The sequence below is a fragment of the Ailuropoda melanoleuca genome, chromosome 2, assembly GCF_002007445.2.
Source record: "Ailuropoda melanoleuca isolate Jingjing chromosome 2, ASM200744v2, whole genome shotgun sequence".
In the NCBI taxonomy this organism is placed as follows: domain Eukaryota; kingdom Metazoa; phylum Chordata; class Mammalia; order Carnivora; family Ursidae; genus Ailuropoda; species Ailuropoda melanoleuca.
Genome location: NC_048219.1, coordinates 21,576,696 through 21,600,707, shown reverse-complemented (window position 1 = coordinate 21,600,707; position 24,012 = coordinate 21,576,696). Strand labels below are relative to the sequence as shown.

The 24,012-nt window shown below is 43.2% G+C and overlaps 1 protein-coding gene across 1 annotated transcript in view; it reads left to right on the top strand.

The window, feature by feature from the left end:
• TESK2 (testis associated actin remodelling kinase 2) overlaps nucleotides 1-24,012 on the top strand; it is a 122,929-nt gene that overhangs the window by 95,566 nt on the left and 3,351 nt on the right. The window contains exons 5-7 of the mRNA XM_002919448.2: nucleotides 12,935-13,081; nucleotides 23,573-23,655; nucleotides 23,887-23,971. Coding sequence (XP_002919494.1) covers nucleotides 12,935-13,081; nucleotides 23,573-23,655; nucleotides 23,887-23,971 — 315 coding nt within the window. The remainder of the gene's footprint in view (nucleotides 1-12,934; nucleotides 13,082-23,572; nucleotides 23,656-23,886; nucleotides 23,972-24,012) is intronic.

The window sequence follows — 24,012 nt, the reverse complement described above, 5'->3', positions numbered from 1 at the left end:
GTCAAAAGGCTTGGGTAAAAATCCAGACTCTACCATTACTAGTTGAATAACCATAGGCAAATTATTTAAATTCTCTAGGCTTGATTTCCTCATTTATAAAAAAATTTTTAAAAAGGATAACAAGAATGTTTCGGGATGTTGCAAGGTTCAAATGAGGTAACTACGAAAGTGCCTTATAAAACCAATTAGTTGCTGGTTATTATAGGGGTAGTATTTTACTCATCTGTATATTCCTGATCACCCAGCAGTATTTTGTAGTTAGAAGCCACTTTATAGATATTGACTGAATGACTGAATAGGGGGAAAAGGAAGCACATTTTATGCCAATCAAAGTGGAGGTAAATTTTCTTTTAAAAATTTCTTTTAAAAATACATTTAAAAATGTATTTTGGGGCCTGTACGAATGGCTAGAACTCTTGCCTCATGAATGGAATAATTTCTAAATGGCTTTTGTGTTGTTTAATTATAACACCTCTTGCATAGTCATCCTTTGACTCTGTAACTAATTTGCTCAACAACTTATTTTCCATCCAGATTAGCTCGTCAGTCAAACATGTATTTCTGGTATACCCAGAAGGAACAGAACTGAGCACTGGACTTTTGGAAATTCAAATAAAACAGTAGACATCCTGCTTACCTGATAAGTCAACTAAAGTTTTGGATAAGAAAATATTTCATTTTTTTTAGGGGCGCCTGGGTGGCACAGAGGTTAAGCGTCTGCCTTCGGCTCAGGGCGTGATCCTGGCGTTATGGGATCGAGCCCCACATCAGGCTCTTCTGCTATGAGCCTGCTTCTTCCTCTCCCACTCCCCCTGCTGTGTTCCCTCTCTCACTGGCTGTCTCTATCTCTGTCAAATAAATAAATGAAAATCTTTTAAAAAAAATATTTCATTTTTTTTAAACCAATAATTTATCGTAGTTGGCAGTACCAGGGACACTTTTTTTTTTTTGAAGATTTATTTATTTATTTATTTGAGAGAGAGAGTAAGCAAGGGGAGGGGCAGAGGGAGAGAATACTCAAGCAGACTCCATGCTCAGCATGGAGCCCAACTTGGGGCTCAATCCCAGGACCCTGAGATCATGACCTGAGCCAAAATCAAGAGTCTCAACTGACTAAGTCACCAAGGTGCCCCCACAAACTTTTTTAAAAAAAATTTTAAAATCAGACATACTCATTAAAGAAATAGCTGTTATTTCTGGAATGTTAAGTGTTATATGTATTTTCTTTTTTCATCCTTAAGACAACCCTCTGAGATATAGTCATTATTACTGCTATTTTATGTAAGAAGAAACCGAGAATTAGAGAGAGAAAATTTGAAAAGTGATTCTCCCACTTTTTACCCAACTTAACTCCTCAATTTTTAAGTCTTAGTTTAAATTTTCAGTTCTTTGGAGTGGCTTTTCCTAATGACCTCCCCACATCCGGATTGTGAGTTGGGTTCTAATTCTCTTTGTTAGCACTCTTTTTTCTTTCATTGTAGCACATCTTATAACATATAACATATAATTCTTCATTTATATGAATGTTTGTTTATTGTCTCTCTCTCTCCCATATTTCCATGAGGACTAGGGCTGTTTTCTGTTTTGTTTAGCACTAGCAAGAAATAGGTAGCAGGTCATTGAAGGGATAGGGGTCGGGTTAGAAGGATTAGTTGGGTTTCTTCAGGCACTGCTTTTCTATCAAGTCAGGAAAGTTAAAGACAATGTTGTTACATGTTGGGAGGCTGGACTGTTAGCCGAGGGCACCACGGTTAAGGAGAACAGTTGTGTTTAGTGTAGTTCTTAGTCTCTTCACTACCTATTTCTCTTGATGAAGCTAATATGGGTTGCTTTGGTTACTTGCAAGGACATTATAAAAGGAAAATGTCTGATATGGGGCTTAGAATGGCTTACCTTTCAGGTCTATTCTGTCATATTATATTGTTATTCTGTAGACTTTGGCATTGTTTTCTCTATGAATACGTACTTTGTACTTTTGAAAAAAAAATTTTTTTTTAAAGATTTTATTTATTTATTTGACAGAGACAGCCAGCGAGAGAGGGAACACAAGCAGGGGGAGTGGGAGAGGAAGAAGCAGGCTCCCAGTGGAGGAGCCTGATATGGGGCTCCATCCCACAATGCTGGGATCACGCCCTGAGCCGAAGGCAGACGCTTAACGACTGCGCTACCCAGACACCCCTGAAAAAATTTTTTATCCATCATGGCAAGTGAGATAAATAAGAACAGTATAGTAGATATATGCTGATACTAACTTACCTTTAAAAAATTTTTTTTTGTTTATTTTGAGAGAGAGCAAGCAAGAGGAGAGGCAGAAGCAGAGGAGAGAGAACTCAGTGAGACTCCATGCTGAGCAGGGAGCCCAGTGCTGGGCTGGATCTCATGACCTTGAGATCATGACCTGAGCTGAAATCAAGAGTCAGATGCCTAACTGACTAAGCCACCCGGACTAATCTTGCCCCCTGACTAACTTATCTTGTATGTAATGTCATCAGATACTTTTCTGAGACTACCTAAAAGATAAGAAGATATTCATGAAGATCAGAAGAACATTAAAATTTGGGGAAAAAGACAGAGGCTAGATCATGCAGGGTCTTACAAGCCATGGTAAGGATTTTGAAATTTATTTTAAATACAGCAGGAAGCCAGAAGGGTTTTTGATAGGAGGGAATATGATACAATTTGCATTTAAAACACAGCAGCTTGGCTGCTCTGGGGGAATAGATTGTTGAGGGGCAAAAGTGAGGGCATGGAGACCAACCATAGGAGAAACTTATATTAGAGATTATATGACAGATGTGGGTGGTTTGGACTGGGGTGGTATCTATGTGAAGATCTGTCTTGGAAAATATAAACACAAGGTCTTGACTGTGACTTCAATAAGGAGAATGAGAAATCAAATGGTACTCAGCGTCTAGGTAGGTGGTGGTGCCATTTACCGAGATGTGGAAAACTTGGAGTATAGCTGGACTATTTCTCCTTTCTCTGCTGTGTGTCTATTACCTGGGAACTTTTTTTTTTTTTTTTAAACATAATGCTGTAATTGGCATAGTTTCTTCACTATAGAATACCAGGCTCAGTCTTTTTCTTAGCCCAACTGAAGGCTCTTCCTTGAGCAAGACTTTCCCGGTCTAAGCTCTAAAGACTGAGGTAGCTGATGGGAGCTGACTCATGGAGTATGGAGAAGGAATCCCTATATGTAGATAGATGGTTAGGGACACTTCATTCATTAGTTCATTCAACAAGTATTTATGGGGGCCTACTTTACCAGACACGGTATTGAACCTGTTTTCTTTTCTTTTTTTCTTTTTTTTTTTTTTAAAGATTTTATTTTTATTTATTTGACAGAGAGAGAGACAGCCAGCGAGAGAGGGAACACAAGCAGGGGGAGTGGGAGAGGAAGAAGCAGGCTCACAGCAGAGGAGCCTGATATGGGGCTCGATCCCATAACGCCGGGATCACGCCCTGAGCCGAATGCAGACGCTTAACCGCTGTGCCACCCAGGCGCCCCTGAACCTGTTTTCAGTAAATTCATGAAATGAAGTTAATTGTGTGTCAGGACCTTCTGAATTTATTTGGAAAGGGTTTCAGAATTGAGTGATATGCTCTTTCTCTGCTTCTTGTCATTTGGAAAAAAAATTTTTTTTTCAGTTTAGAATCCCCAAAATCCTTCCGAATGGCATTATATCCAGATCTGCTGCTTTACTTAAATTGAGAGTTGGCATTAGATTAGCATTAGCTGCTTCCCTGAGAGTCCCAGTGGCTAACAGGAAAGATAATTTTAAACAAGTTGGTAGAATAAATCCAGATTTACACTCAAGATTAATCACCTGATTTTTCTCATTCTCTTATTAAAGAGGGGACATCATTCTGACATCTGAGATGGTTTGAAACCGAGGAAAAGAGAAGGCTCTCCTTTCTTGTTTGAGGCTATAGATACTTATGTATATACCAGACCTCAAATCTGTTTTGTCTACAATAGAACCAGACCTGGCTGGGTCCTCTGTCTCCACCCCTTCCTTTGGTAACTCGTAGTAGTCTTCATGGATTTCTGTGAACATGAGGGTATTTAGTTACCTATTTGACCTTTAGCCTTTGGAAGAGATTTCTGCCTGCACTTGGAGTGACTATTGGGGTGGGAAGCTATCTTCCCATAGCAAGTTGGAAGCCTTTCCTCCCTTTCTACCCCTCCACCTACTATTTGCCACTAGAAGATACCATGTAAACTTGTTTGCTTCTTTTAACTTTTGCTTGATTTATTCCTTATTCCGAGGCAAAGTGGTATGCTAATATAGACAGAGTAGGTAGAAGAAATGATTGGTTCATTTGAAGATGCAGTTCCTTTGATATAAATCACCTTAATTAGAAACTTCACTTCTGGGGCGCCTGGGTGGCACAGCGGTTAAGCGTCTGCCTTCGGCTCAGGGCGTGATCCCAGCGTTATGGGATCGAGCCCCACATCAGGCTCCTCCACTGTGAGCCTGCTTCTTCCTCTCCCACTCCTCCTGCTTGTGTTCCCTCTCTCGCTGGCTGTCTCTATCTCTGTCAAATAAATAAATAAAATCTTAAAAAAAAAAAAAAAAGAAACTTCACTTCTTTTGGTTTCTGTTTTCATTTTGTCCACTGTCAAGCCCCTATTCCTCAGATACGATGGGGAGGCAGGGTGTGTTTGTCTTCCTTAATGGATTGCTTTGTTCGCTCTGACCCCAATCACCAGGTGAATGTCAAAGATTCCTATATGGGTCTGCAGAGTGCAGGGTTGTAGTAGATGTGGGGTAGCATGCTGGAGGTAAGAATAATTTTAAGCATGAATGCAATAGCCTTATGGATTGGGAATACGAAAGCAAACTGGATGAAGTGGTTAGGAGCCCCGGCCTGATCTTAAATCATGTCTGCAACCATTGATTGTGAGTAGAGCATCACAGGGTAAAGGGAGCAGTCTTACTATTTCTTAGTTTATTTCTTTGAGAAGATTTATTCTACGGATTTATCTTTTAATGTGTACTTTATTTAAACAAATTTGATTTTGATTATGAGATGTTTGATGGAAGAGTTAAAAATCTGGGAAAAGCTTAATCACCCTTTTTCGAATCTTGTAGGTAAACAGTCATTTTGATGTTTATAGTAGCTTACATGCATAGAAAAACACTCCTTCAGGTATGTTAAGCAAACATATTCTTTAAGCAGTGAATGGGTTCGTACTAAACATCTACCTATGGGAAGTGTGAATGAAGAGGGGAGGTATCTTTATGGCTTCTTTCAGTTACTGATAAAAAAAATATGTTCTATAAAAGGAGGCCGCAGTTATATTTTTTAAGTCCATGTGATTTTGACCACTTGAAGGAGTTTGCCAATAGTCTGATAAAAGTATCCTCAGAATTTTATATCACTGAGTGGCCAAATGTACTGTTTTGTGTTTCATTTTATTTCCAGTGCTACCATAATATCTGCCATATAGTAGGCATTTTTACTATTATTATTTAAAATATTTTATTTTTAAGTAATCTCCACACCCAACATGGGGCTCTAACTCAAAACCCTGAGATCAAGAGTCACGCACCCTACCAACTGAGTCAGCCTGGTGCCAATAATGCCAATAATAGGCGTTATTAGATATTTGTTTTGGATGCTATTTATCAGAAAAATTCTCTAAAGGCACACTTCCCTTTTGATCTTAAATTACATTGACTGAATTGGGATGGCTTCTAATAAGAGAGAGCTTAAAACCTGTCTGCATGTATTTAAATATACTTATTCACTTGTTCATTCAACAAATTATTGTTCACTGGATACTGGGCTCACAAAGTTGAGAAAGACCTGGTCCCTGCCATCAAGGTTATAGTACAATGTGGTAAGCAATAGTAGAAATGCATACGGGGGGCTAAAGTGCCACAAAGTATAGAATAGGGTGTTAGGAAATGCTTTCCAAAATAGAAGACTTGAGCTAGGATTAGGAGGATGAATAAGAGTTAACAAAGCTATGAAGGGGAAGAAGAGTATTCTGGGCGGTAGATAAACATATATGAAGGCAAAGAGAGTGAAACATTTAAATATGTTCAAACACATTTTGGGTTCGCTTTCTTTCTGGGTCAGTTCGTTGCTACTGACTGTTTCAGTCAGGCAAGCCCTGGTGGACCTCCTGAACAGTGGCAGATGCGGGGTTTGGCAGATGAAGGGTATATGCTTGTGGTGGCTGCAGAACCTCGAGCTGAGAACAGGAGGTTCCTTGGGAGCACAAGCCTCCCACAGGGCGCTCTTGGGATGCCTGTCCTGAAATCACCCGGGGCAGTAACAAAGCTTTCTTTTCTTCTTCAAACCAAGCCAGCAGGATGGGATGTCTGCTAGCTTTTGTGTTTGGAGCCAACCAAAAAACATACAGCCGCTAGCACAATGGCATTGTTGGGCTTCAGTGAAAACTAGGTCGGGCCGGGCCCTCATCTGTGGAGGGCTTATCCAAAGAACAGAGGTTTGACAAGTCACTGATCTGGTTATTTGACATTGATGCTGGTTTCTGATGTGTTTCTGACTTACTGATGGAATGTAAGATGATAGGATCCCTTCCTATCTTCTCCAAACACCTGAGTTTGGAATCTCTGAGGTACCTTTCTTTTCCTTCAGTTCTCATATTTACCACCCAGTTGCTATATCCTTTAGACTCTATCTCTGCGTGTTCTAACTCTAGTCCATCTTTTCATGACTAAGTCAGGAATTTGGTCACCTCTCATCTGGACTGTCACAGTACCCTCCAGACCTTCCTCTGTTTCCTTCTCTATCCTGCTACCAGCATGATCTTTCTAAAATGTAGTTTTGGGCATGTATTAGTTTCCTAGGGTTGCCATGACAAAACACTACAATGTGGGTGGCTTATAACAACAGAAATTGATTCTTCCACAGTTCTGAAGGGTGGAAGTCCAAAATCAAACTGTTGACAGGGCCATGTTCTCTATGAAAGCTCTAGGGGAATATCCTTCCTTGCCTCTTCCTAGCTTCTGGTGGTGTTTCTTGGTTATAGATGTGTCAGTCACATCTCTGCTTCCCTTATTACATAACACTCTCCCTGTGTGTCTGTGTCTCTTCTCTTTTAATCCTGTTGGATTAAGGGTCTACCCTACTCCAGTATGATCCCATCTTTATTTGGTTTTCCATCTGCAAAGACTCTATTTCCCAAAAAGGTCACATTTACATTTACCAGGGGTTAGGACGTGAGCATATCTTTTGGGGGGACATGATTCAGCACACAACAGATCATAGTATACTTTACCTATAAATCTTTAGTGCCCCTGTGATCTGACAAATTAACTGTAGATGTTTCATCTCGGTGTTCCAGAACTTCTCTAAAAATTACACATTTGTAATAATAAAATAGTAACAGCAATAGATAACAACTGACATATACTGACAACTTTCTTTGACATTGTTCTAAGCATTTTACACATCAATTGATTGAATCTTTATAACTCTATAGGTTAGGGGTCAGACCTTTAAGCAGGAGTGAAAGGCTTCATATTCCATGCTAAGTAAGGGTTGTGGGTTTTATCCTAACAGTAATAGGGCATCACTGAATAACTTTACAGGGGATTGACTCTAGGTGGGCATTTCAGAAGGAATATTTGGCAGTATTATGGAAAATGGATTGGAATGAGGGGTGTGTCTGTTCAAGATACAAGAAAGGGACAAGAAGACTAGTTAGAAGGCCAATGGAATAACCCAGGGAGGGGTTATGAAGATAAGATATTGGTAGTGGGAAGAGTGAGTTGTATACTGTGAGCTAAGTACTATGCTGGACATACTTTGTATGCCTTATTTCTTTTAATTACTCCCTGCCTTTAATTAAACACCAGATCCTGTTGCTTCTACCTCTAAGCTGTCTCCAGATATTAACCTCCTTTTCATTCTTGCGGTCATTGTCTTATTCACACCTTCCCAGCTGGTTGACTCCAGAAGCCTCCTAACTATTCTCCTGGCTTCAATTCCTGACTTTTCCATACAGTTTTCACATTACTGTTAGAATGATATTTTCTGTATAGCATATATGTTACTATCCTGTGTGAAAAAAATTGTTGATTATCATCTCAACTGGACTGTGAAGTGGACTAGACTGTGAATTAAGGGCAGAGACTGGCCCCACTTAGCTTTGTGTTTTCACATAATAGGCTTTCAGTGTTTGTGTAGGTGGGTGGATAGAGAGATGGACAGATTTTCCTTAGGACAGCCCTGCTAATTAAGTGGTAGCAAATGATCTCTGTTAGTTGGATGGCAGCACATTTATCTGCCTTGGGTGAATGCCCTAGCTCCAGGCCAGTGGGTAGATTTTTCAAAAAGGAGTGATAATTCTTACAGTTAGATATTTTCTTCAGAGCCTCTGAATATGCCTTTGACCACTGCTCAGGGGTAAGCTTGTTGGTTGCAGGTATCAGTACATTGATAATTCAAAGTTAAAAAGGGGGGGGGCGCCTGGGGGGCGCAGTCGTTAAGCGTCTGCGTTCGGCTCAGGGCGTGATCCCGGCATTCTGGGATCGAGCCCACATTAGGCTTCTCCGCTGGGAGCCTGCTTCTTCCTCTCCCACTCCCTCTGCTTGTGTTCTCTCTCTCACTGGCTGTCTCTGTCAAATAAATAAATTAAAAAAAAAAAAAGCAAATATTTTGTCTTATTCTTCTGGCTGGTCATGATTGGGTGAGGCTACGATAGCTGACTAAAGTCAGCTGGGAACAGGAGCCCTGGGTGTAGTGAGTGTTACCTCATGGAGAGGTAAGTGTTGCCTCGTGCTGCTCCAGAATATTCTCTATGTGGGCATGTTTATGTGTCTGTCTGTGTCTGAGTTGCTACCATCAGAGCCTATGGGGATATATGGAAAGGACTATTTTCTCAGTCTACACAACTCCCAGCCATCTTTTAGGATCCAACTCAGATATTACCTCCTCTTTGAAACTTTTCAAACTCGGGGAGAGTCAGTTTCTTCTTTCATACCTCAAGTATTTACCTCTACTAAAGGGTTATTGGTATTATTTACTTATATCTGTATCTTTCAGTGGACTTCTTTAAGGTATAAACTGTTAATCATCTTTATATACCCACATTTACTATGTGTAATGCGCTCTTCTAATCACAGAAGGAAAATAATGTTGATGTAAACTGACAGGTTCTAACCGTCATATGGGGGTGACAGGAAGTGGAGAAGTGCTCACTGAATGGTTGTAGAAATAACTTTAATTGATATTCCTGAGTGGAGAACTGAGCGTCCACTAATCTGACCCTGTGGTGATTTTTTTTTATGGTGTTGACATATGATTTCTTGCATACATCATATTGTTTAGTCTCCAACACACATTTATTTATTGACTGCCTTTTAAGGAAGAGTCTTTAATGAAATCAAGTATCAAACACAAATGAAATGGTAAAAACTCTGTCATAATATTTTATTAGACCACGAGTTGGAAAGGCAGGTTTTAGTGTAGATAAAGTTGGGGAAGAGTCACTAAGAGGTACGGAAGGACCTATCACATTTGATTGGCTGATATTACAGTTTTCTGAACTTGAAAGTTTAAAAGGACAACAATAAAAAATGTAACAACTTCTCTCTCTAGTAGGTTATTTAAATGCATTGCCAAAGCCTTAGGTTGTTTTGTAGAGCTGCTCAAGGGAGTGGTCTGGAAGCAAACAAAGCGGAAGCAGCTGTTACTCTCATTCTGGGAAGCTGAATGTGCTGGTGTAGTTGATCTTGCCTCTGCTTCCCACAGAGGGATTTGTTCAGAGGACACACCAGCTGAGCCTGCCCTGGGAGTTGCTTATAGGGAAGTGAACGTCCCAGCTAATGGGCACACAGAGTGTGTAGCAACTTAGAAATCTTCCTTGTTGGCAGATCTCAAACTTCCTTTCTTCATACATGCAAAGGTCTTGACACACTCCGAAGTTGTGGTTTCTGAAGGCCCAGAGGCTTATCAGCCCCCTCTAAAAATATTCGCCAAAGGCAGGCAAGAGAAATGGGTTCTAACAAGAAACTGCATTTAGTTTCCTTCTCTGGTCCTGGTTTGTGCTTCTTCCATCTTGCTGGAAAAACCAGAGTCTACTAGTGGTGTGATGCGCCCCACCTTTTTCCTCTGCTCTCCACCTTCTGCCTTGATCTATGGATTTCTCAAGTCTTTAGAGACATGCTGAAAAGAGTAAATGTGTGTTTTTCTGAACCAGAATCAAGAGTGCTGGCTTAGCCTGGCCCAGAGAGAATGCAAATATAGCCTTTTCATCATAGTCTTTTCTGCCTGCCCTCCCTTGGGAAACCACAGGGGCTCCTGAAGTCAGGCCTTCACGTCACATCCTCACCATTATCAAGGAAGTGAACCAACACCTTTTTAGGTCTTTCTGACTCTCAGAACTAAAGAAATTGGCTGTATGATTAGCGTCCACTGTATTGTCCCCAGTAGGCTTGGAGTTTGCAAGTTCAGTTTCTTTTTAGCAAATGGGCTCCTTAAATGTGAACTGTGGACAGATTCAACTAGAGTGAAGAGATGAAAGGCGCTGTGTTAATGCCGTCGTTATGCCCATTTTGAGACTTCCAAGATGGATTATCAAACAGAATGAAACAGATTGACAGGTTTCCCTTTTGAGAAGTCAGGTTTATTTTTAGCCATTCTCTGCGGTGCCAAGCCTGCTTCACCTCATCCGAGGATTTGAGCTGCTGCATCGTGCTGCCCCCAGCTGGTCCTTTTTGGTGCTTATGTTACCACATCGTGACATCTCATTATATGGTGCTTAAATATTTTTCTAAGCACTTTCATGTGTTTGTATTAGATTCACATAATGACATTGTGAGTTATATGGATCGGGAATTATCTGTTTTATAGGTAGGAAAGCTGAAGGATAGCCTCATTAGTTGATTTGTCCAAAGGTAATTGGTTATTAAGAGGCAGAATTGGACTAAAATTCAGATCTCTTGCCTGCTATCCCTTTAGGCTCCCTAGTCTTTTGAAAAATTCAGTATCACCCCCCCAAAATAGGTATTTAAGAGCTTAATTTTAGGCTTAGAGGAATTTTCCCTTTATCTCTTGTGGAAGGAGGAGGGAGATAATATATCATGTGAGGTTTAAATAAATTCATGATCTATTTGGCAAAAATTTTTGAGCTCCTGTTCTGTATGAGGCTCTTTGACTCAGATGCTGTGGCCTGCAACTCTAATGTAATGTAGTGGTGAAGAATGTGGACCCTGGGCCAAACTGCCTGGGTTTGAACCCTGGCTCTTAAAGTCTAAATGCCATTTATAAAATGAGAATAATAGTACACTTAATTCATAGGGTTATGTGCAGATTAAACAAGATAATTAATGTAAAGTTCTTAGACTAGTGCCTGGCACAAAGTAAGCACTATATAAATAAATACTAGTTGTTGCTATTGTTATTATTATTACCCTTGCTCTTATTATCATCTCTTTGTAAATACATTTATTTGCTCTTTTTTTTTTTTTTAAGCAAGGCAGCCCTTCATGGGTATGTAGAAATGATGAACAGCCAATTTACTGAAAGACTACATCTTCACATAGTTTCTCCACAGCCTTATCTTCCGTTCACTGCTCAGTTCACTTTGGTCTTAACTCTGGTCTTAACCAAATGCTCTGGCCATAGTTGCCAACGACTTCTTAGTTGCAAGTTCAGTGGACACTTTTCATGCTCACCTTACTTGATCTGTATAGCATTTGATACTTTTGGTCATTTGAACTTTGGAATGTTCTCCTTCTTGGGCTTCTATGGTAACATTCTTGCTTGGTTCTTCCTCTGCCTGCTCCTTTAAATGTTGCCATTCCTTAGGATTCTGTTAATTTCTCACTTTATATGTTAACCCCTGGACAACTTCATACATCCCTTGGCATCAGTGACTACTTCAGCTCAATGTTACTGCCTCCTAAATGTTGGTCTTTAGCTCAGTCTTTGTTCCTAAACTTTAAGCTCGTTTTAGGACATATCCACCTTGGCTGTCCCACAAGTGCTTAAACTCAACATGTCATAGCTGACCTCAGTATTTTTAACCTTGCTTCTTCTTCTAAAAATCTGTCCTCTTCATTCTGTGGATATTGAATAATGGCATCCAGGGACTAATAGCCTGGATCAACCTAGAGATTTTCATTGTGCTTGTCCCCTCCCCGCCCCCATCCAGACAGTCATCAAGTTTTGTGTATTTGTTTGTTTTTAACTCTGCCATTTAACTATATATATCTTGAATCTTGCCCTGTTCCAATGTCTCCACTATTGCCTTAACTGAGGTACCGTTCTTTCACCAAGATTATTGCAATAATTGCCTATTTACATTTCTGCATATTCTCCATCTAACCCATCAATCATACCATTGCTTAAATAATCTTTTCTTTGAAAAGCAAAGATGAACATTTTGCTCTTCTGCTTAAAAGGCTTATTTTGTTCCGATAGGATAAAGTCCATATATCTCGGCAAAGTATAGTGGCCTCACCTGTTTCTACTATTCGTGCACTCTGGCCATATTGAGTAAATTAGTTTCCTGAATGCACCTTGCCCTTAATCTATAACTTTGCATATATTGCTCCCTCTGTGTGGATTGTCTTTCTTTCCTGTTCCTCCAGGTCATCCTTTTGACTCCTTATTTCCTCTGTATAGCTTCCTCTGACATGCCCAGATGGACTTTGTAACTTTATCCGCTGCAGTCATAGTGCTGTCGTACCTGTACAAAGCTGTATTTTAGCATTTACCACAGGATACTGTTTGTACCCCTTAATAGATTGTCATCTCCGCAAAGGCAAGGGTCTTCGTGTGCAGCGCCTACAATAGTGCCTGGGTGCCAAGTAAACCCTCAGTAACTTAAAAAAAAAATTTAAAAATGTAGAATCTCTATCCTCTAGGTATTTATTTTCTAATGGTTTCACCACCAGCCTAAACGTTCCTGACAAACAGTGGCTGGATTTTTCCTTTTGTCTTGCAGTATATCAACTCTGGAAACCTGGAACAGTTGCTAGACAGTAACCTGCATTTGCCATGGACTGTGAGGGTGAAACTGGCCTATGACATAGCAGTGGGCCTCAGCTACCTTCACTTCAAAGGCATTTTCCATCGGGACCTCACATCTAAGGTATGAAGGCTTTACTTGCACAACTCTTTGAGAAACTCTCACATTACCAAAAAGCGATGTTAAGAAACCAGTCGGGGAGTGCGTGGGTGGCTCAGTTGTTAAGCGTCTGCCTTCCGCTCAGGGCGTGATCCCCGCGTTCTGGGATCAATCCCGGTGTTCTGGGATCGAGCCCCGCATCAGGCTCCTCCACTGGGAGCCTGCTTCTTCCTCTCCCACTCCCCCTGCTTGTGTTCCCTCTCTGGCTGGCTGTCTCTCTCTGTCAAATAAATAAATAAAATCTTAAAAAAAAAAGAAAGAAAGAAAGAAAGAAACCAATCATTAATGAGCTTTGAAATGATGAAGATCTCATATAGATTTAACATTTAATCACAGAGAATACAACATAATACTCTGTATAGCTAGTCCTTCGAAAGCCAATATTGGCTCACAGCAGATACCTTTTAGTGTTGAGCCAGGCAACACATATATCTTAAGAATCTTAATGCTTGACTCCAGTCTGAATGAGTGTTGCAGGAGCGGGTGACATGGGAGAGTTAAGAGATTGCTGTCCTATAGGAATGACAGCAGTCATTGCAAATTGGAAGCCTGTGTCTTGGAGTTCTCTCTCATGGCTTCAGGAGGTAGCTGTTAACTGAGAGCAGGGGTTCACTGGTTTTGTCATTTGAATGCAGGTTTTGAGGGCTATAACGTACTGACCCATTTTCTATCTGTGTGATTGAGTTTCTGCCCTTCTGCCAGTTCTTCTTTGGCATCAGCTAGTCTCTTGCTGTCCAAATTGCTGTGTGACCAGGTTAGAAAAGAGTTGCTTTTAGAGGAAGTTGGCCATGCTACAAGGCAGGCACTTCAGGGCCAAGTGGCCCAGGACACCACAGTGACCAGGCTTGTATAAACAGTATTGTTTGATCATTGATGTGGGAACTATAAGCCATCTAATATGACTTCTGTGCAAGAGTTAAAGTCTTCTAGAGAGGTATTGAGGAGTTTCGTACTTGCCCAAGAATAGCTGTCATTTAATTCCCCCCACCCTCAACACCTACACATGCACACATATAGACATGCATTCACAGACTCCTGCACCCCTTCTGTCATGAATGAGGGGGAAGGGAGCTTTTTATAAGACAAAGTTTGCAGAGGGACACAAGCAAGCTGTACTGTCAGAGCCAATGACACCTAGAACAGTAAGTCCTTGGCTACCTCATACACAATGGTTCTTGTGTTCCATACGGCAGTACTGCCCCTGAGGGACCCTGGCCATTGGTTTATAAACTACTACAGAGAAAATAGCTTTGGGGACGTGGATGTGCGGCCCCTGGGTGTGGCAGGGCCATTTGTAGTGAGCTGCACTGTTACTGAAGCAGCATTAATGTCACAAGTGGAGGGGTGCCTGGGTGGCTCAGTCAGTTGGGCCTCTGACTCTTGGTTTCAGCTCAGGTCATGATTTCATGAGTCATGAGATCAAACCCCACTTCAGGCTCCCTGCTCAGTGAGGAGTCTGCTTGAAGATTCTGTCCCTCTGCTCCTCCCCCTACTCGCTCACTCGCTGTCTCTGTCTCTGAAATAAATAAATCTTAAAAAAAAAAGACAGCAAGTGGAATCGGTGACCAGCTGAGGCCTAGTTATAAGGAGTCCTTTATCTTTATTGGGACCTGAAAGGTGGTATCTTATCCCCTCTTAGCCCTTTCTTCTTCCTTAGAATGTTTTAGAAAATCAAGACTAACTTGCTCTTGTTCTAGGCAAATGGGTAGGGTCATATCAAGACACTGCCTTGGGGGGCGCCTGGGTGGCAGAGCGGTTAAGCGTCTGCCTTCAGCTCAGGGCGTGATCCCGGCGTTCTGGGATCGAGCCCCACGTCAGGCTCTTCCGGTATGAGCCTGCTTCTTCCTCTCCCACTCCCCCTGCTTGTGTTCCCTCTCTCGCTAGCTGTCTCTATCTCTGTCAAATAAATAAATAAAATCTTTAAAAAAAAAAAAAAAAGACACTGCCTTGGGTTGATAGCCTTCTCTCACCTCGAGCAGGCCGCCAAAATCACATCTCGGCAGCCTATTGAGAGAGCATCATTTCTTCCAAGGTTGAGGGAGATCCTGAGGAATAATCTATCAGTCACATAGATATTTCCCCGACACTTACATGAATATCTCCTATGCCTGGCACCATGGATGAAGGAATATTAGAAAAGGACAATTTCTGACCTAGAGGTACTTACAGTCTTGTTGGAAAATAATTAAAGAACAGCCTGCAGCATTTAATAATTGAGTGTTCAGCTTCAGACTGTAGGTTTTCAGGGAAAAGAAAGATCACTAGGTTAGGGTGGCTAGGCTTTCTGGAGCAAAGCTCCCCCAACAAGTTCCTAAGAGCTGATCATATTCCCTTCTGTGCTTCCAAAGCAGTTTGTCCCATCGTGCTAGTGTCCAAGTATAGCTCTATCTGGGCTTTTCATGTTGTATTGTAAAAATGACTAACCTCTTTGGACCTATAGGGTAAGACCACTATCCTTTGGTTTTCCTAATAGGGAGTGGGTATTCCCTTGAGATGAGAAATTAGGAATTTAGGAGAAAGAACTCCCTGTGTCTCTGGGCTATGATTTCCTGGGTCTGAACTGTAGGGAGGTATTGAGGATACTTCCATGTGGTGAGAACAAATGACTTTGCAACCTGAAGACAGGTTGGGAGGTGCACTATAGGGAATCTCAAGTTCAAGAAAAACAAGTGGATTTTATAAGCCAGACCATCCAGTTCTAGAGACTGTGTTCCTTCTCCTTTAATCTCTGAACTTTTGGTAAAGTTTTGTCTGAATGTTTCAGCCTTATTGTAACTGTGTTGCAGGGATTAGGGAGAGGGTTGTATGGCCATGCACAGAGCAGCCCCACCCAGGAGACCTGTTTGGTGGTGATAGTGACCGTAAGAATGAGAAGTCTGTAAGGAATAAATAAAGCTAAAGGGACAGAATAGGGCTTTAAGGTTTCCAAATGGTCTCGTTGCCAACCTTGAATCTGAGTTTGATTTCTTTAAGGACAATAAAAGGCTTACTTACATTTTAGTAGTGTATGCATCATATTATGTGATTATTCTATTGTGTTGTGTCTCCCACTAGTATACAAGTTTCTCAAATGCTCCTCTTCCTCACCTTTTTATTCCTAGCACTAGCGTAGAGCCTGTCAGAGGAGGGGCTTCCTGGCCTTCTTTCAGAGAGTGTAGTTGATAGCACAGAGGCCAAAACATCTGCTTGAGAGCTTGGATTTTGAATCCCAGACCCAGTTTGTCCCACCTCTCCAAGTGACTTAAGTGCTCTTGGGACCTTAGTATGCCCAATCTGTAAAGCAGATTCTGTCCTTGACCTCACGGGAACCATCAACCTGAGCTTCTTAGACCAGAGATGACAGGAGAGACTTAAAGTAGTGGAAACATGTTCCAGGTGGGTAAACCAGGGCAGAGAGAAGCAGATACTTTTTTCCAAGTGATCGTGAGCTTATAGTAGAGGCAAAAAGGAACCTAATTTCCTATCAGAGTGATTCCTGAAAATAGTATTGCCTTTGCAGGATTCACACATCAGTGGTTGCTGAGACACTGCTTTCAAGAGTGGAAAGTCTCGGGGCACCTGGGTGGCTCAGTTGGTTAAGCGTCTGCCTTCACCTCAGGTCATGGTCCCGGGGTCCTGGCATCTAGCCCTGCGGGGGGGGGCGGTGGTCCCTGCGTAATGGGGAGACTGCTTCTCTCTCTCCCTTTGCCCCTCCCCCTGCTTGTGCTCTGGCTCGCACTCTCTCTCTTTCTCAAATGAATAAATAAAATCTTAAAAATAAAAGTGAGAAGTCTGTTGGATAGAGCTGTTCAGTCTAATTTTGTAATTACTTCTAAGAAATAGCCTTTTACAGATTTGTGCAGTGGTGATGCTGATAGTTTACTTAGTAAGAAGTAAATGTGTAATATATAATATTCAGTTCATGAGCTCCATTGAGAAGCGGCAATCACCCCACACAGGCTCTTACCAGTAGCTTAGGAGTAACTGGTACAACCATATGTGAGGTTGGCTTGTGGGAGCAGCCAAGAGAGCAGTTTGCTTCTGCTGAATACTGTGACTTCCGAGGAGCAGGCAAGCTCCACTGATCTTCTTCCCCCCAGGAGTATGGATTATGAATTGTACCTCTATTCTTGGTTGTGGGTTTTGGTGTGGTTTTTCATGGACTCTAAAGAAGCCACGCTGGTGATTCTACCAGAGTGAAAAGCCTGTTCAGCTACGGTCTTAGGCTATACCACACAACTATGAGCAGAAAATGCCAATTTTCAGAGACCAAAGAGAGCATGAATTAGGAACAAAGTTGAATGCTGGAGAGACATAGAGTGTCTGTTGTTAGGGCACCCTCTAGTTTTGTTGTTGTTTTCTATGATGAAAACTATCAACAGCTTTTGGGAACCATTCATACTGGCCTATTAGAAGACATAGTATTGGAGACATAGAAATTACTGGAACCCAGTCTGTATCACTGATGGTCTCTTAGTCTGGTTGGGGAGACAACTATGTGAAGGTTATTACATAAGAGCTGTGGGAAAGATATGGGATCACAGGGTGGGATAGAGAGCAAGGGGTGGGACACGTTACAGCAAACCAGATAATCTTCTAGGAGACTTGGACTGTAGCAGCCTCTGGGGCATTTAGGAGGGCATTCCAGGCTCTGATCTCTCTCTGCTGTGAAAAGAACCTCTTAACCTTTCTTGAGTTGTAGAATCAGTACTTTCCTTTCTGATCCTAACTGGGTTTATGGAGTGAATTTGTTGGGGCTGAGGGGAAAGAGGTAATGGCACATTGAAAGCCATCTTGTTGTTGCAGAGATAGCTTTAGCTTGGAACTAACATTAACAAATGGACTTGACATTTCTCCACTCAGGTGGCTTTATTCAGTGCTAATACTGACTATGCAGCTGTTCTAGGAACTGCTCTCAGGTGTCTGCTCTGGCCCAATTCTGAACGATTTGTGTTGGCTTCCAGAAGTGTATTCATGGCCACCCATTTGAGTCCCTTGTCAGCTCAGTCCCCACAGTGGAGAGTTGAATGTATGATTAGAGTATGCCTTTGACACATGTGAAAAGAAGCCCAGTTGTTTCAATTATCTGCCCAAACTTTCATATAACAAACTTTTGCTAAGCCCTTTCTGTGTGTCTGTGCTAGGTCTGAGACAGAGACGAATGGGATCATTCTATCACTGAAGAGGCAAACATAGAGGTCTCTCTGCCGTAGTGTGATGAATTCTAATAGGGGAGGGGACACAGAGGAATGGAAACCAGGCCACAGTAGTGACTAGGCTCCTTTTTGAACCGGAAAATCAGGAACCTCTCACCTCAGGGAAGTCTGTCTGAGCCTCCCTTATGTCTGCTGCTTACTCTAGGCAAGGATACTTTTTTTTTTTTAGAGGGGGTGGGGAGGGGAGGGCTGAGGGAGAGGGAGAGGGAGAGGGAATCTTAAGCAGGCTCCATGCCCAGCACAGTGCCTGATGCAGGGCCCAATTTCACAACCCTGAGATCATGACCCCAAAGTCAAGTTGGGCACTTAACCAACTGAGCCACCCAGGTGCCCCAAAGACACTTTTGAAATAAGCAATCCTCGTTCTTTATGTAATGGACCTTGTGTTCCACACAGCCTGAAAATTGGTCTGGCCTCTTCAGAACACCACAATGTTCTGAGCTTCATATTTTGTACTCTGTAGCCACATAGTTATACTGGGGCCATGTCCAAGTTGGGTGAGAAATGCTAGGATGCCTTTGGATTTAGGAAGCATTTGAGATAAGTGGCTGGAGTCCCAGATGAAGAGGTCTTATGGCATTACACACAGTGCTGCCTTCTGCATGGGCCCTGGCCCCTGCTGTGCTCTTAAGACTACGTTGCTTCTGCCATGGCCTTGCAGTCCCCGGGGGGAGAGCTTTTCAGCCTCTTTCTGGGGAGGGCAGAATCATGGGAGAACTCTTCAGAATTGGGAGACCTGGGTCTTTACCAATTATAGTTGGAAACTTCTTTTTTTCTCATCTTACATATAAATATCTCAGATCTGCCCCCCTGACAATGTTGTTTTGACTGTGTTTGTAAAAAATGTTTTGTAATTCTTAGGTACCATATAGACAGAAGCAGGCAATCTTTCCCTTACCCAAGGGGCTAGGAAATATTCTCTGGGCCATCTCCCTCTTAAGACATGACTGCTTTCCTAAAGCTTATAGTCTTTAGCCATAGGAAGGGACTATACAGGCACTTTCATTATAACATGGTAGATGCAAAGGTTATAGAGAGGACAGCGCGTGGGATGCTTTGAAAAAAGGGTATTTAACCCAACCTGAGGGTACAGAGTAGGCTTCTTGGAGGAGATGGTAGCTGAGCTGAATCTTGAAAATTGAATTCTACTTATTAGTTTAGTTTAATTATTATTGGTGCACATGCTGGGGGTCATATTCTCGACCAGAGCAGACACAGGGAATTGCATAAACGAAGGCATAGTGGCATGAACCGTATGATGTGCAGACTGGGAGGGAGGAGTGGTAGGGAATAAGAGTTGGAAAGAGAAGACTCTGATCATATATTGTCTAACTTGGATTGAATCTTCTAGACAGGAAATGAAGAAAACCACTCAGCTTTTTTGAGATATACTTCACATGAAATAAAATTTACCCTTTCAAAGTATGTATTTCAGTGGCTTTTAGTATATTCAGCCATCACCACTATCTAATTTTGGAATTTTTTATCATTCCAAAATGAAAGCCCCACACTCTAGTCCCTCCTCCCTTCAGCCCTGAGCAACCATTAATCCATTTTCACTTTTTATGAATTTGCTCATTCTGGACATTTCATATAAATGGAATCATACAATATGTCACTGACAGCTTTTAAATAGGGGAGTAACACAGGTTTACATTTTACTAAGGTCATGCTGGCAGGAACGAGGAAGGTGGATTATGGAGATCAAGCCTGGACCAAGCCAGAGAGACCAGTTAGAAGAGCATTACAAGGGCGCCTGGGTGGCTCAGTGGTTAGGCATCTGCCTTCGGCTCAGGGCATGATCCCAGGGTTCTGGGATCGAGCCCCACATCGGGCTCCCTGCTCTGCTGGGAGCCTGCTTCTTTCTCTCCCACTCCCCCTGCTTGTGTTCCCTCTCTCGCTTGCTGTCTCTCTGTCAAATAAATAAATAAATAATTAAAAAAAAAAAAAGAGCATTGCAATATTCAGGGAGGAATGAGAAGGACCTGGACTAAGGCAAGGGTAGTGGGGATGAAGAGAGAGGGACTGATTTGAAAAGAAATTTATTATTATTATATATATATTTTTTAAAGATTTTATGTATTTATTTGACAGAGAGAGAGACAGCCACAGAGAGAGCACAAGCAGGGGGAGCAGCAGAGGAAGAGAGAGAAGCTGGCTCTCCTCTGAGCAGGGGTCCCTATGGGGGCTCGATCCCAGAACCCTGAGATCATGACCTGAGCCGAGGGCAGACGGTTAACCGAGCCATCCAGGTGCCCCTGATTTGAAAAACATTTAGAAGCTAAATTAGTTGGAGTTAAGAGTGAAAAATCTAGGATGAATCCCAGGTTGCTATCTTAGCAGACTGGGTGGAAAATGGCAGTATCAGCTGACATGAAAATACAGCTAGCTAGAGCTTTAGTTTTTGAGGGGAAAAGGTGACTTCAGATTTCCATGTATGGAGTTGAATATGAGTAACCCAGGAGCTACCCAGAAATAGAGTGGATATGCAAATCTGAAGCTTGAGGATAAAGGTCAGGTCTGAGGATATACATTCTGGAGTCATCAGCACAAATGGAGCCCGAGAGATGTAGGCCCAAGAGAGTACCCTGAGAGCATCCGATGGGAAGTGCGTGCACTGGAGCCTGCAGAGTAGCCTGGTAGAGAAGGAAATCCAGAACTGTAGCGTCACAGAAGCCAGGAGAGAAGAATCAAAAGGGAACAGGAGTAGCCTCTAACTAGCCTCTAATAGCTAGTCTCTTAGCTCCAGGACCACAACTGATTATTCTCTGCACCCCAGTATTTTTTGTTTTAAAGATTTAATTTATTTGGGGGGAAGGGCAGAGGGAGAGGGAGAAGCAGGCTCCCCCACTGAGCAGGGAGCCCCATGTGGGATCAGTCATAGGACCCTGGGATCATGACTAGAGCTGAAGGCAGATGCTTAACTGACTGAGCCACCCAGGTGCCCCTGCCTACCCAGCATTAATAAGATTTCTGAATCAACATATACAAGTGTTGAAAGAAGTAATCAGCAATGTCAACAGCAGAAAGATCAAGTATATAAGAACTAGTTTTGTCTATTGAAATGAATGCCATAGAAGTCATTGGTATCCTCTCTGGGAACTCAGAGCAGAAACCCATGAGGAATAAGTGGGAGATAAGGAAGTAAAAACAGCAAGTGTGTAAAACAGTAAAAAGTGTAAGAAAGTGTGTAAAAAAGTAAAAACAGCCAGCCAAACCTTACTAGCCTAGACCCCATTAAGGGCAGGCTCTTAAGGGCAGGCTGGGAGTTTCTGGAAAATCCCACAGGGGCTAATCCATCAGGGTTCTTCCACATTTTCCTTATGACCTCAGATACAGACCCCTAGAGTTTGGCTCTTTTGGTTTGCAGTAGCCCATCTTTGTCTTTGGCTCCAATGCCAGCTGTTGGCTGTGGGAAGGTCTAAGGGGGGCACTGGTCACCTCCAGATCAGAGGCAAGCTGGGTCGCCTTGTCCCATATTGCGGGGCCCTGGTCGTCCCTGTCTTAGCCATTTCTCAGCTGTTCAGAGAAGCTACTGTGAAGTCACTTACCCCTACGTGGGTGGTTTGCAGTGAGTGGACATAGATGGTCATGAACGTGAATCTGGGGCAGAAACCGCACAGCTCTGACAGGGGCAGTGTACTGTGGCCATATCCTTTTCCTTATCTGCTGCCCCTAGGCTGGATTTACAGGGCTGTTTCTGAGGGCTATACAGCAAATAGTAGGTAGGACTTTAGACTGAGCCTTCGAGACAGGAGCCTGAGTTGTTGGTGCAAAGGGAGGAGGGGAGAAAAATACGTGACAGATCTGAGCTGCCACTGCCGTCAGGAGCCTGTGCCCTATAGCCTGGGCTCTGGCTTTTTTATAGGCAGGCTGGCCTAGGGTCCATCCTCTCACAGCGATAGTCAGGGGGTTCGGGGTGCTGTGCCAGGACAACTTGGTGGGAGGGCCAAAGCCGGGACAAGCACAGGGATGGTCCTGCTTGGAAGCCTGGGACCCAGGGTAGGAGAAGATGAAGTCACAGGCTCCTTCCAGCTCGGGGAGACAATAGTATGATCACGTCGAGGCCAAAGGAAGGGGGTGATTAGTACCTGAGGCGGAGGAAGCAGGGGTGACTTGGCACTGCCTCAGCAACTGCATGCCAAGCCTGGTGAGGAGGAGGAGGGAGGGCCGGTGTGGGCAAATAGGGCCTGCTGGCCCCGGAGGTGTCCCTGAGCCAAGGATGCCTACTGTGTCCTGCCTCGGGAGGAAGGGGGTGGAGGGAGGTGCCTCCTGCATGAGTGCTGTAGGGCTATTTTGAATGCGGCTGTTTGGGGAGAGCTGGTTGCTGCTTTGTGTTTATTTACAAGTCATTTGGGTTCATCCTGTCCTGGGAACCGCAGCATTTGTTCAATGAGCGCATCCTGAGCCTCTCTCATGAGTTGAGTGCTATGAGGAGGGAAGGCCTGAACCAGAACCTGCTCCCTGCTAGACTGCAAGAGGAGGTGGCAGAGAGGAGGCGTTAAAGGAGCTGAGAAGAGAGAGAGGGTGGTGAGAGCTGGAGAGGACAGGGTGGAAAGGTCACTTACCTTAAAACACATAAAATCTTCTGAGGTGAAAAGGAGTTGGGAGAACACTCCAAATGGAAGGGAACAGTATAAGCAACAACAGAAGCTTGAAGGCGCTGTTCAGGCTTCGGGAGTCCAGCTTGTCTGTGACAAGTTTGGCTGGAGATGTGTGCATGGGAACGGCAGGGGGAGGGGGTAGGTCAGTTGGTTAGAGCCGGATCATAGACTGAGAGGAAGCTGGTTGTGATCCTGTGGGCAGTGAAAGGCAGGGCAGGCCTGAGCACTTGTCTTAACGTTTACATTACTTGGCAAGGTCAGGCTAGCCTTTGGGTCTCTGCATTCTGAGGAAAAGAAGATGGGAGGCCAGGGGCCTGATAGTCGGTCTTCCTCCACTAGATTGTAAGTTCCAAGAGGACAAAGATGTCTGTTCACTGAGGTATCTCTGGCACTTAGAACCATGCTTAGTATATAGAAAGCAAAGATAAGTATTTGTTTGAAGCATATGAATCTTAGGTCAGCCACCCAAGATCCAGGCCTAAGTCATCTCTCACATGGCTGACAGAGCCCCCAAGTCTGACCACTGGGGTCAGCCTAAGCGTGTGGTTTCACCAAGGAGAGCCCAAGGTGCCCTGTGGCAGGGAAGAGTGGTGGTAACCTTATGGCTGGGTGGTCCCCCTTCTGAGCCACATTGTCTTCTTCTTTGGGAACCCTAGAACTGCCTGATAAAGAGGGATGCGAATGGTTACTCTGCAGTGGTAGCTGACTTTGGCCTGGCTGAGAAGATTCCTGACGTCAGGTGGGTAGCCCTAATAGGTACTGTGGTCACAGAAGGGACTGAAGCAAAGAGAAAACTCCAGCTTCCTCCCCAGAGGCCAGAACTTGTTCGCAGCTCAATCCCAGCTCCCTAAATTTGGTCAGTCTTAGTGCCTATCCTTCAGGGAGAGGAATTCCCAGTGGTCAGATATCCCATTGCACAAGTGGCAAGCTCATTTTCCATATAATCTACCCTCCACCCCCCACACCACAGCTTGGGGAGTGAGAAGCTGGCCGTGGTAGGCTCACCCTTCTGGATGGCACCTGAGGTTCTCCGAGATGAGCCCTATAATGAAAAGGTGAGTCTGGGGACCCCGGGGCCTGGTTCTTCTTAGAATCC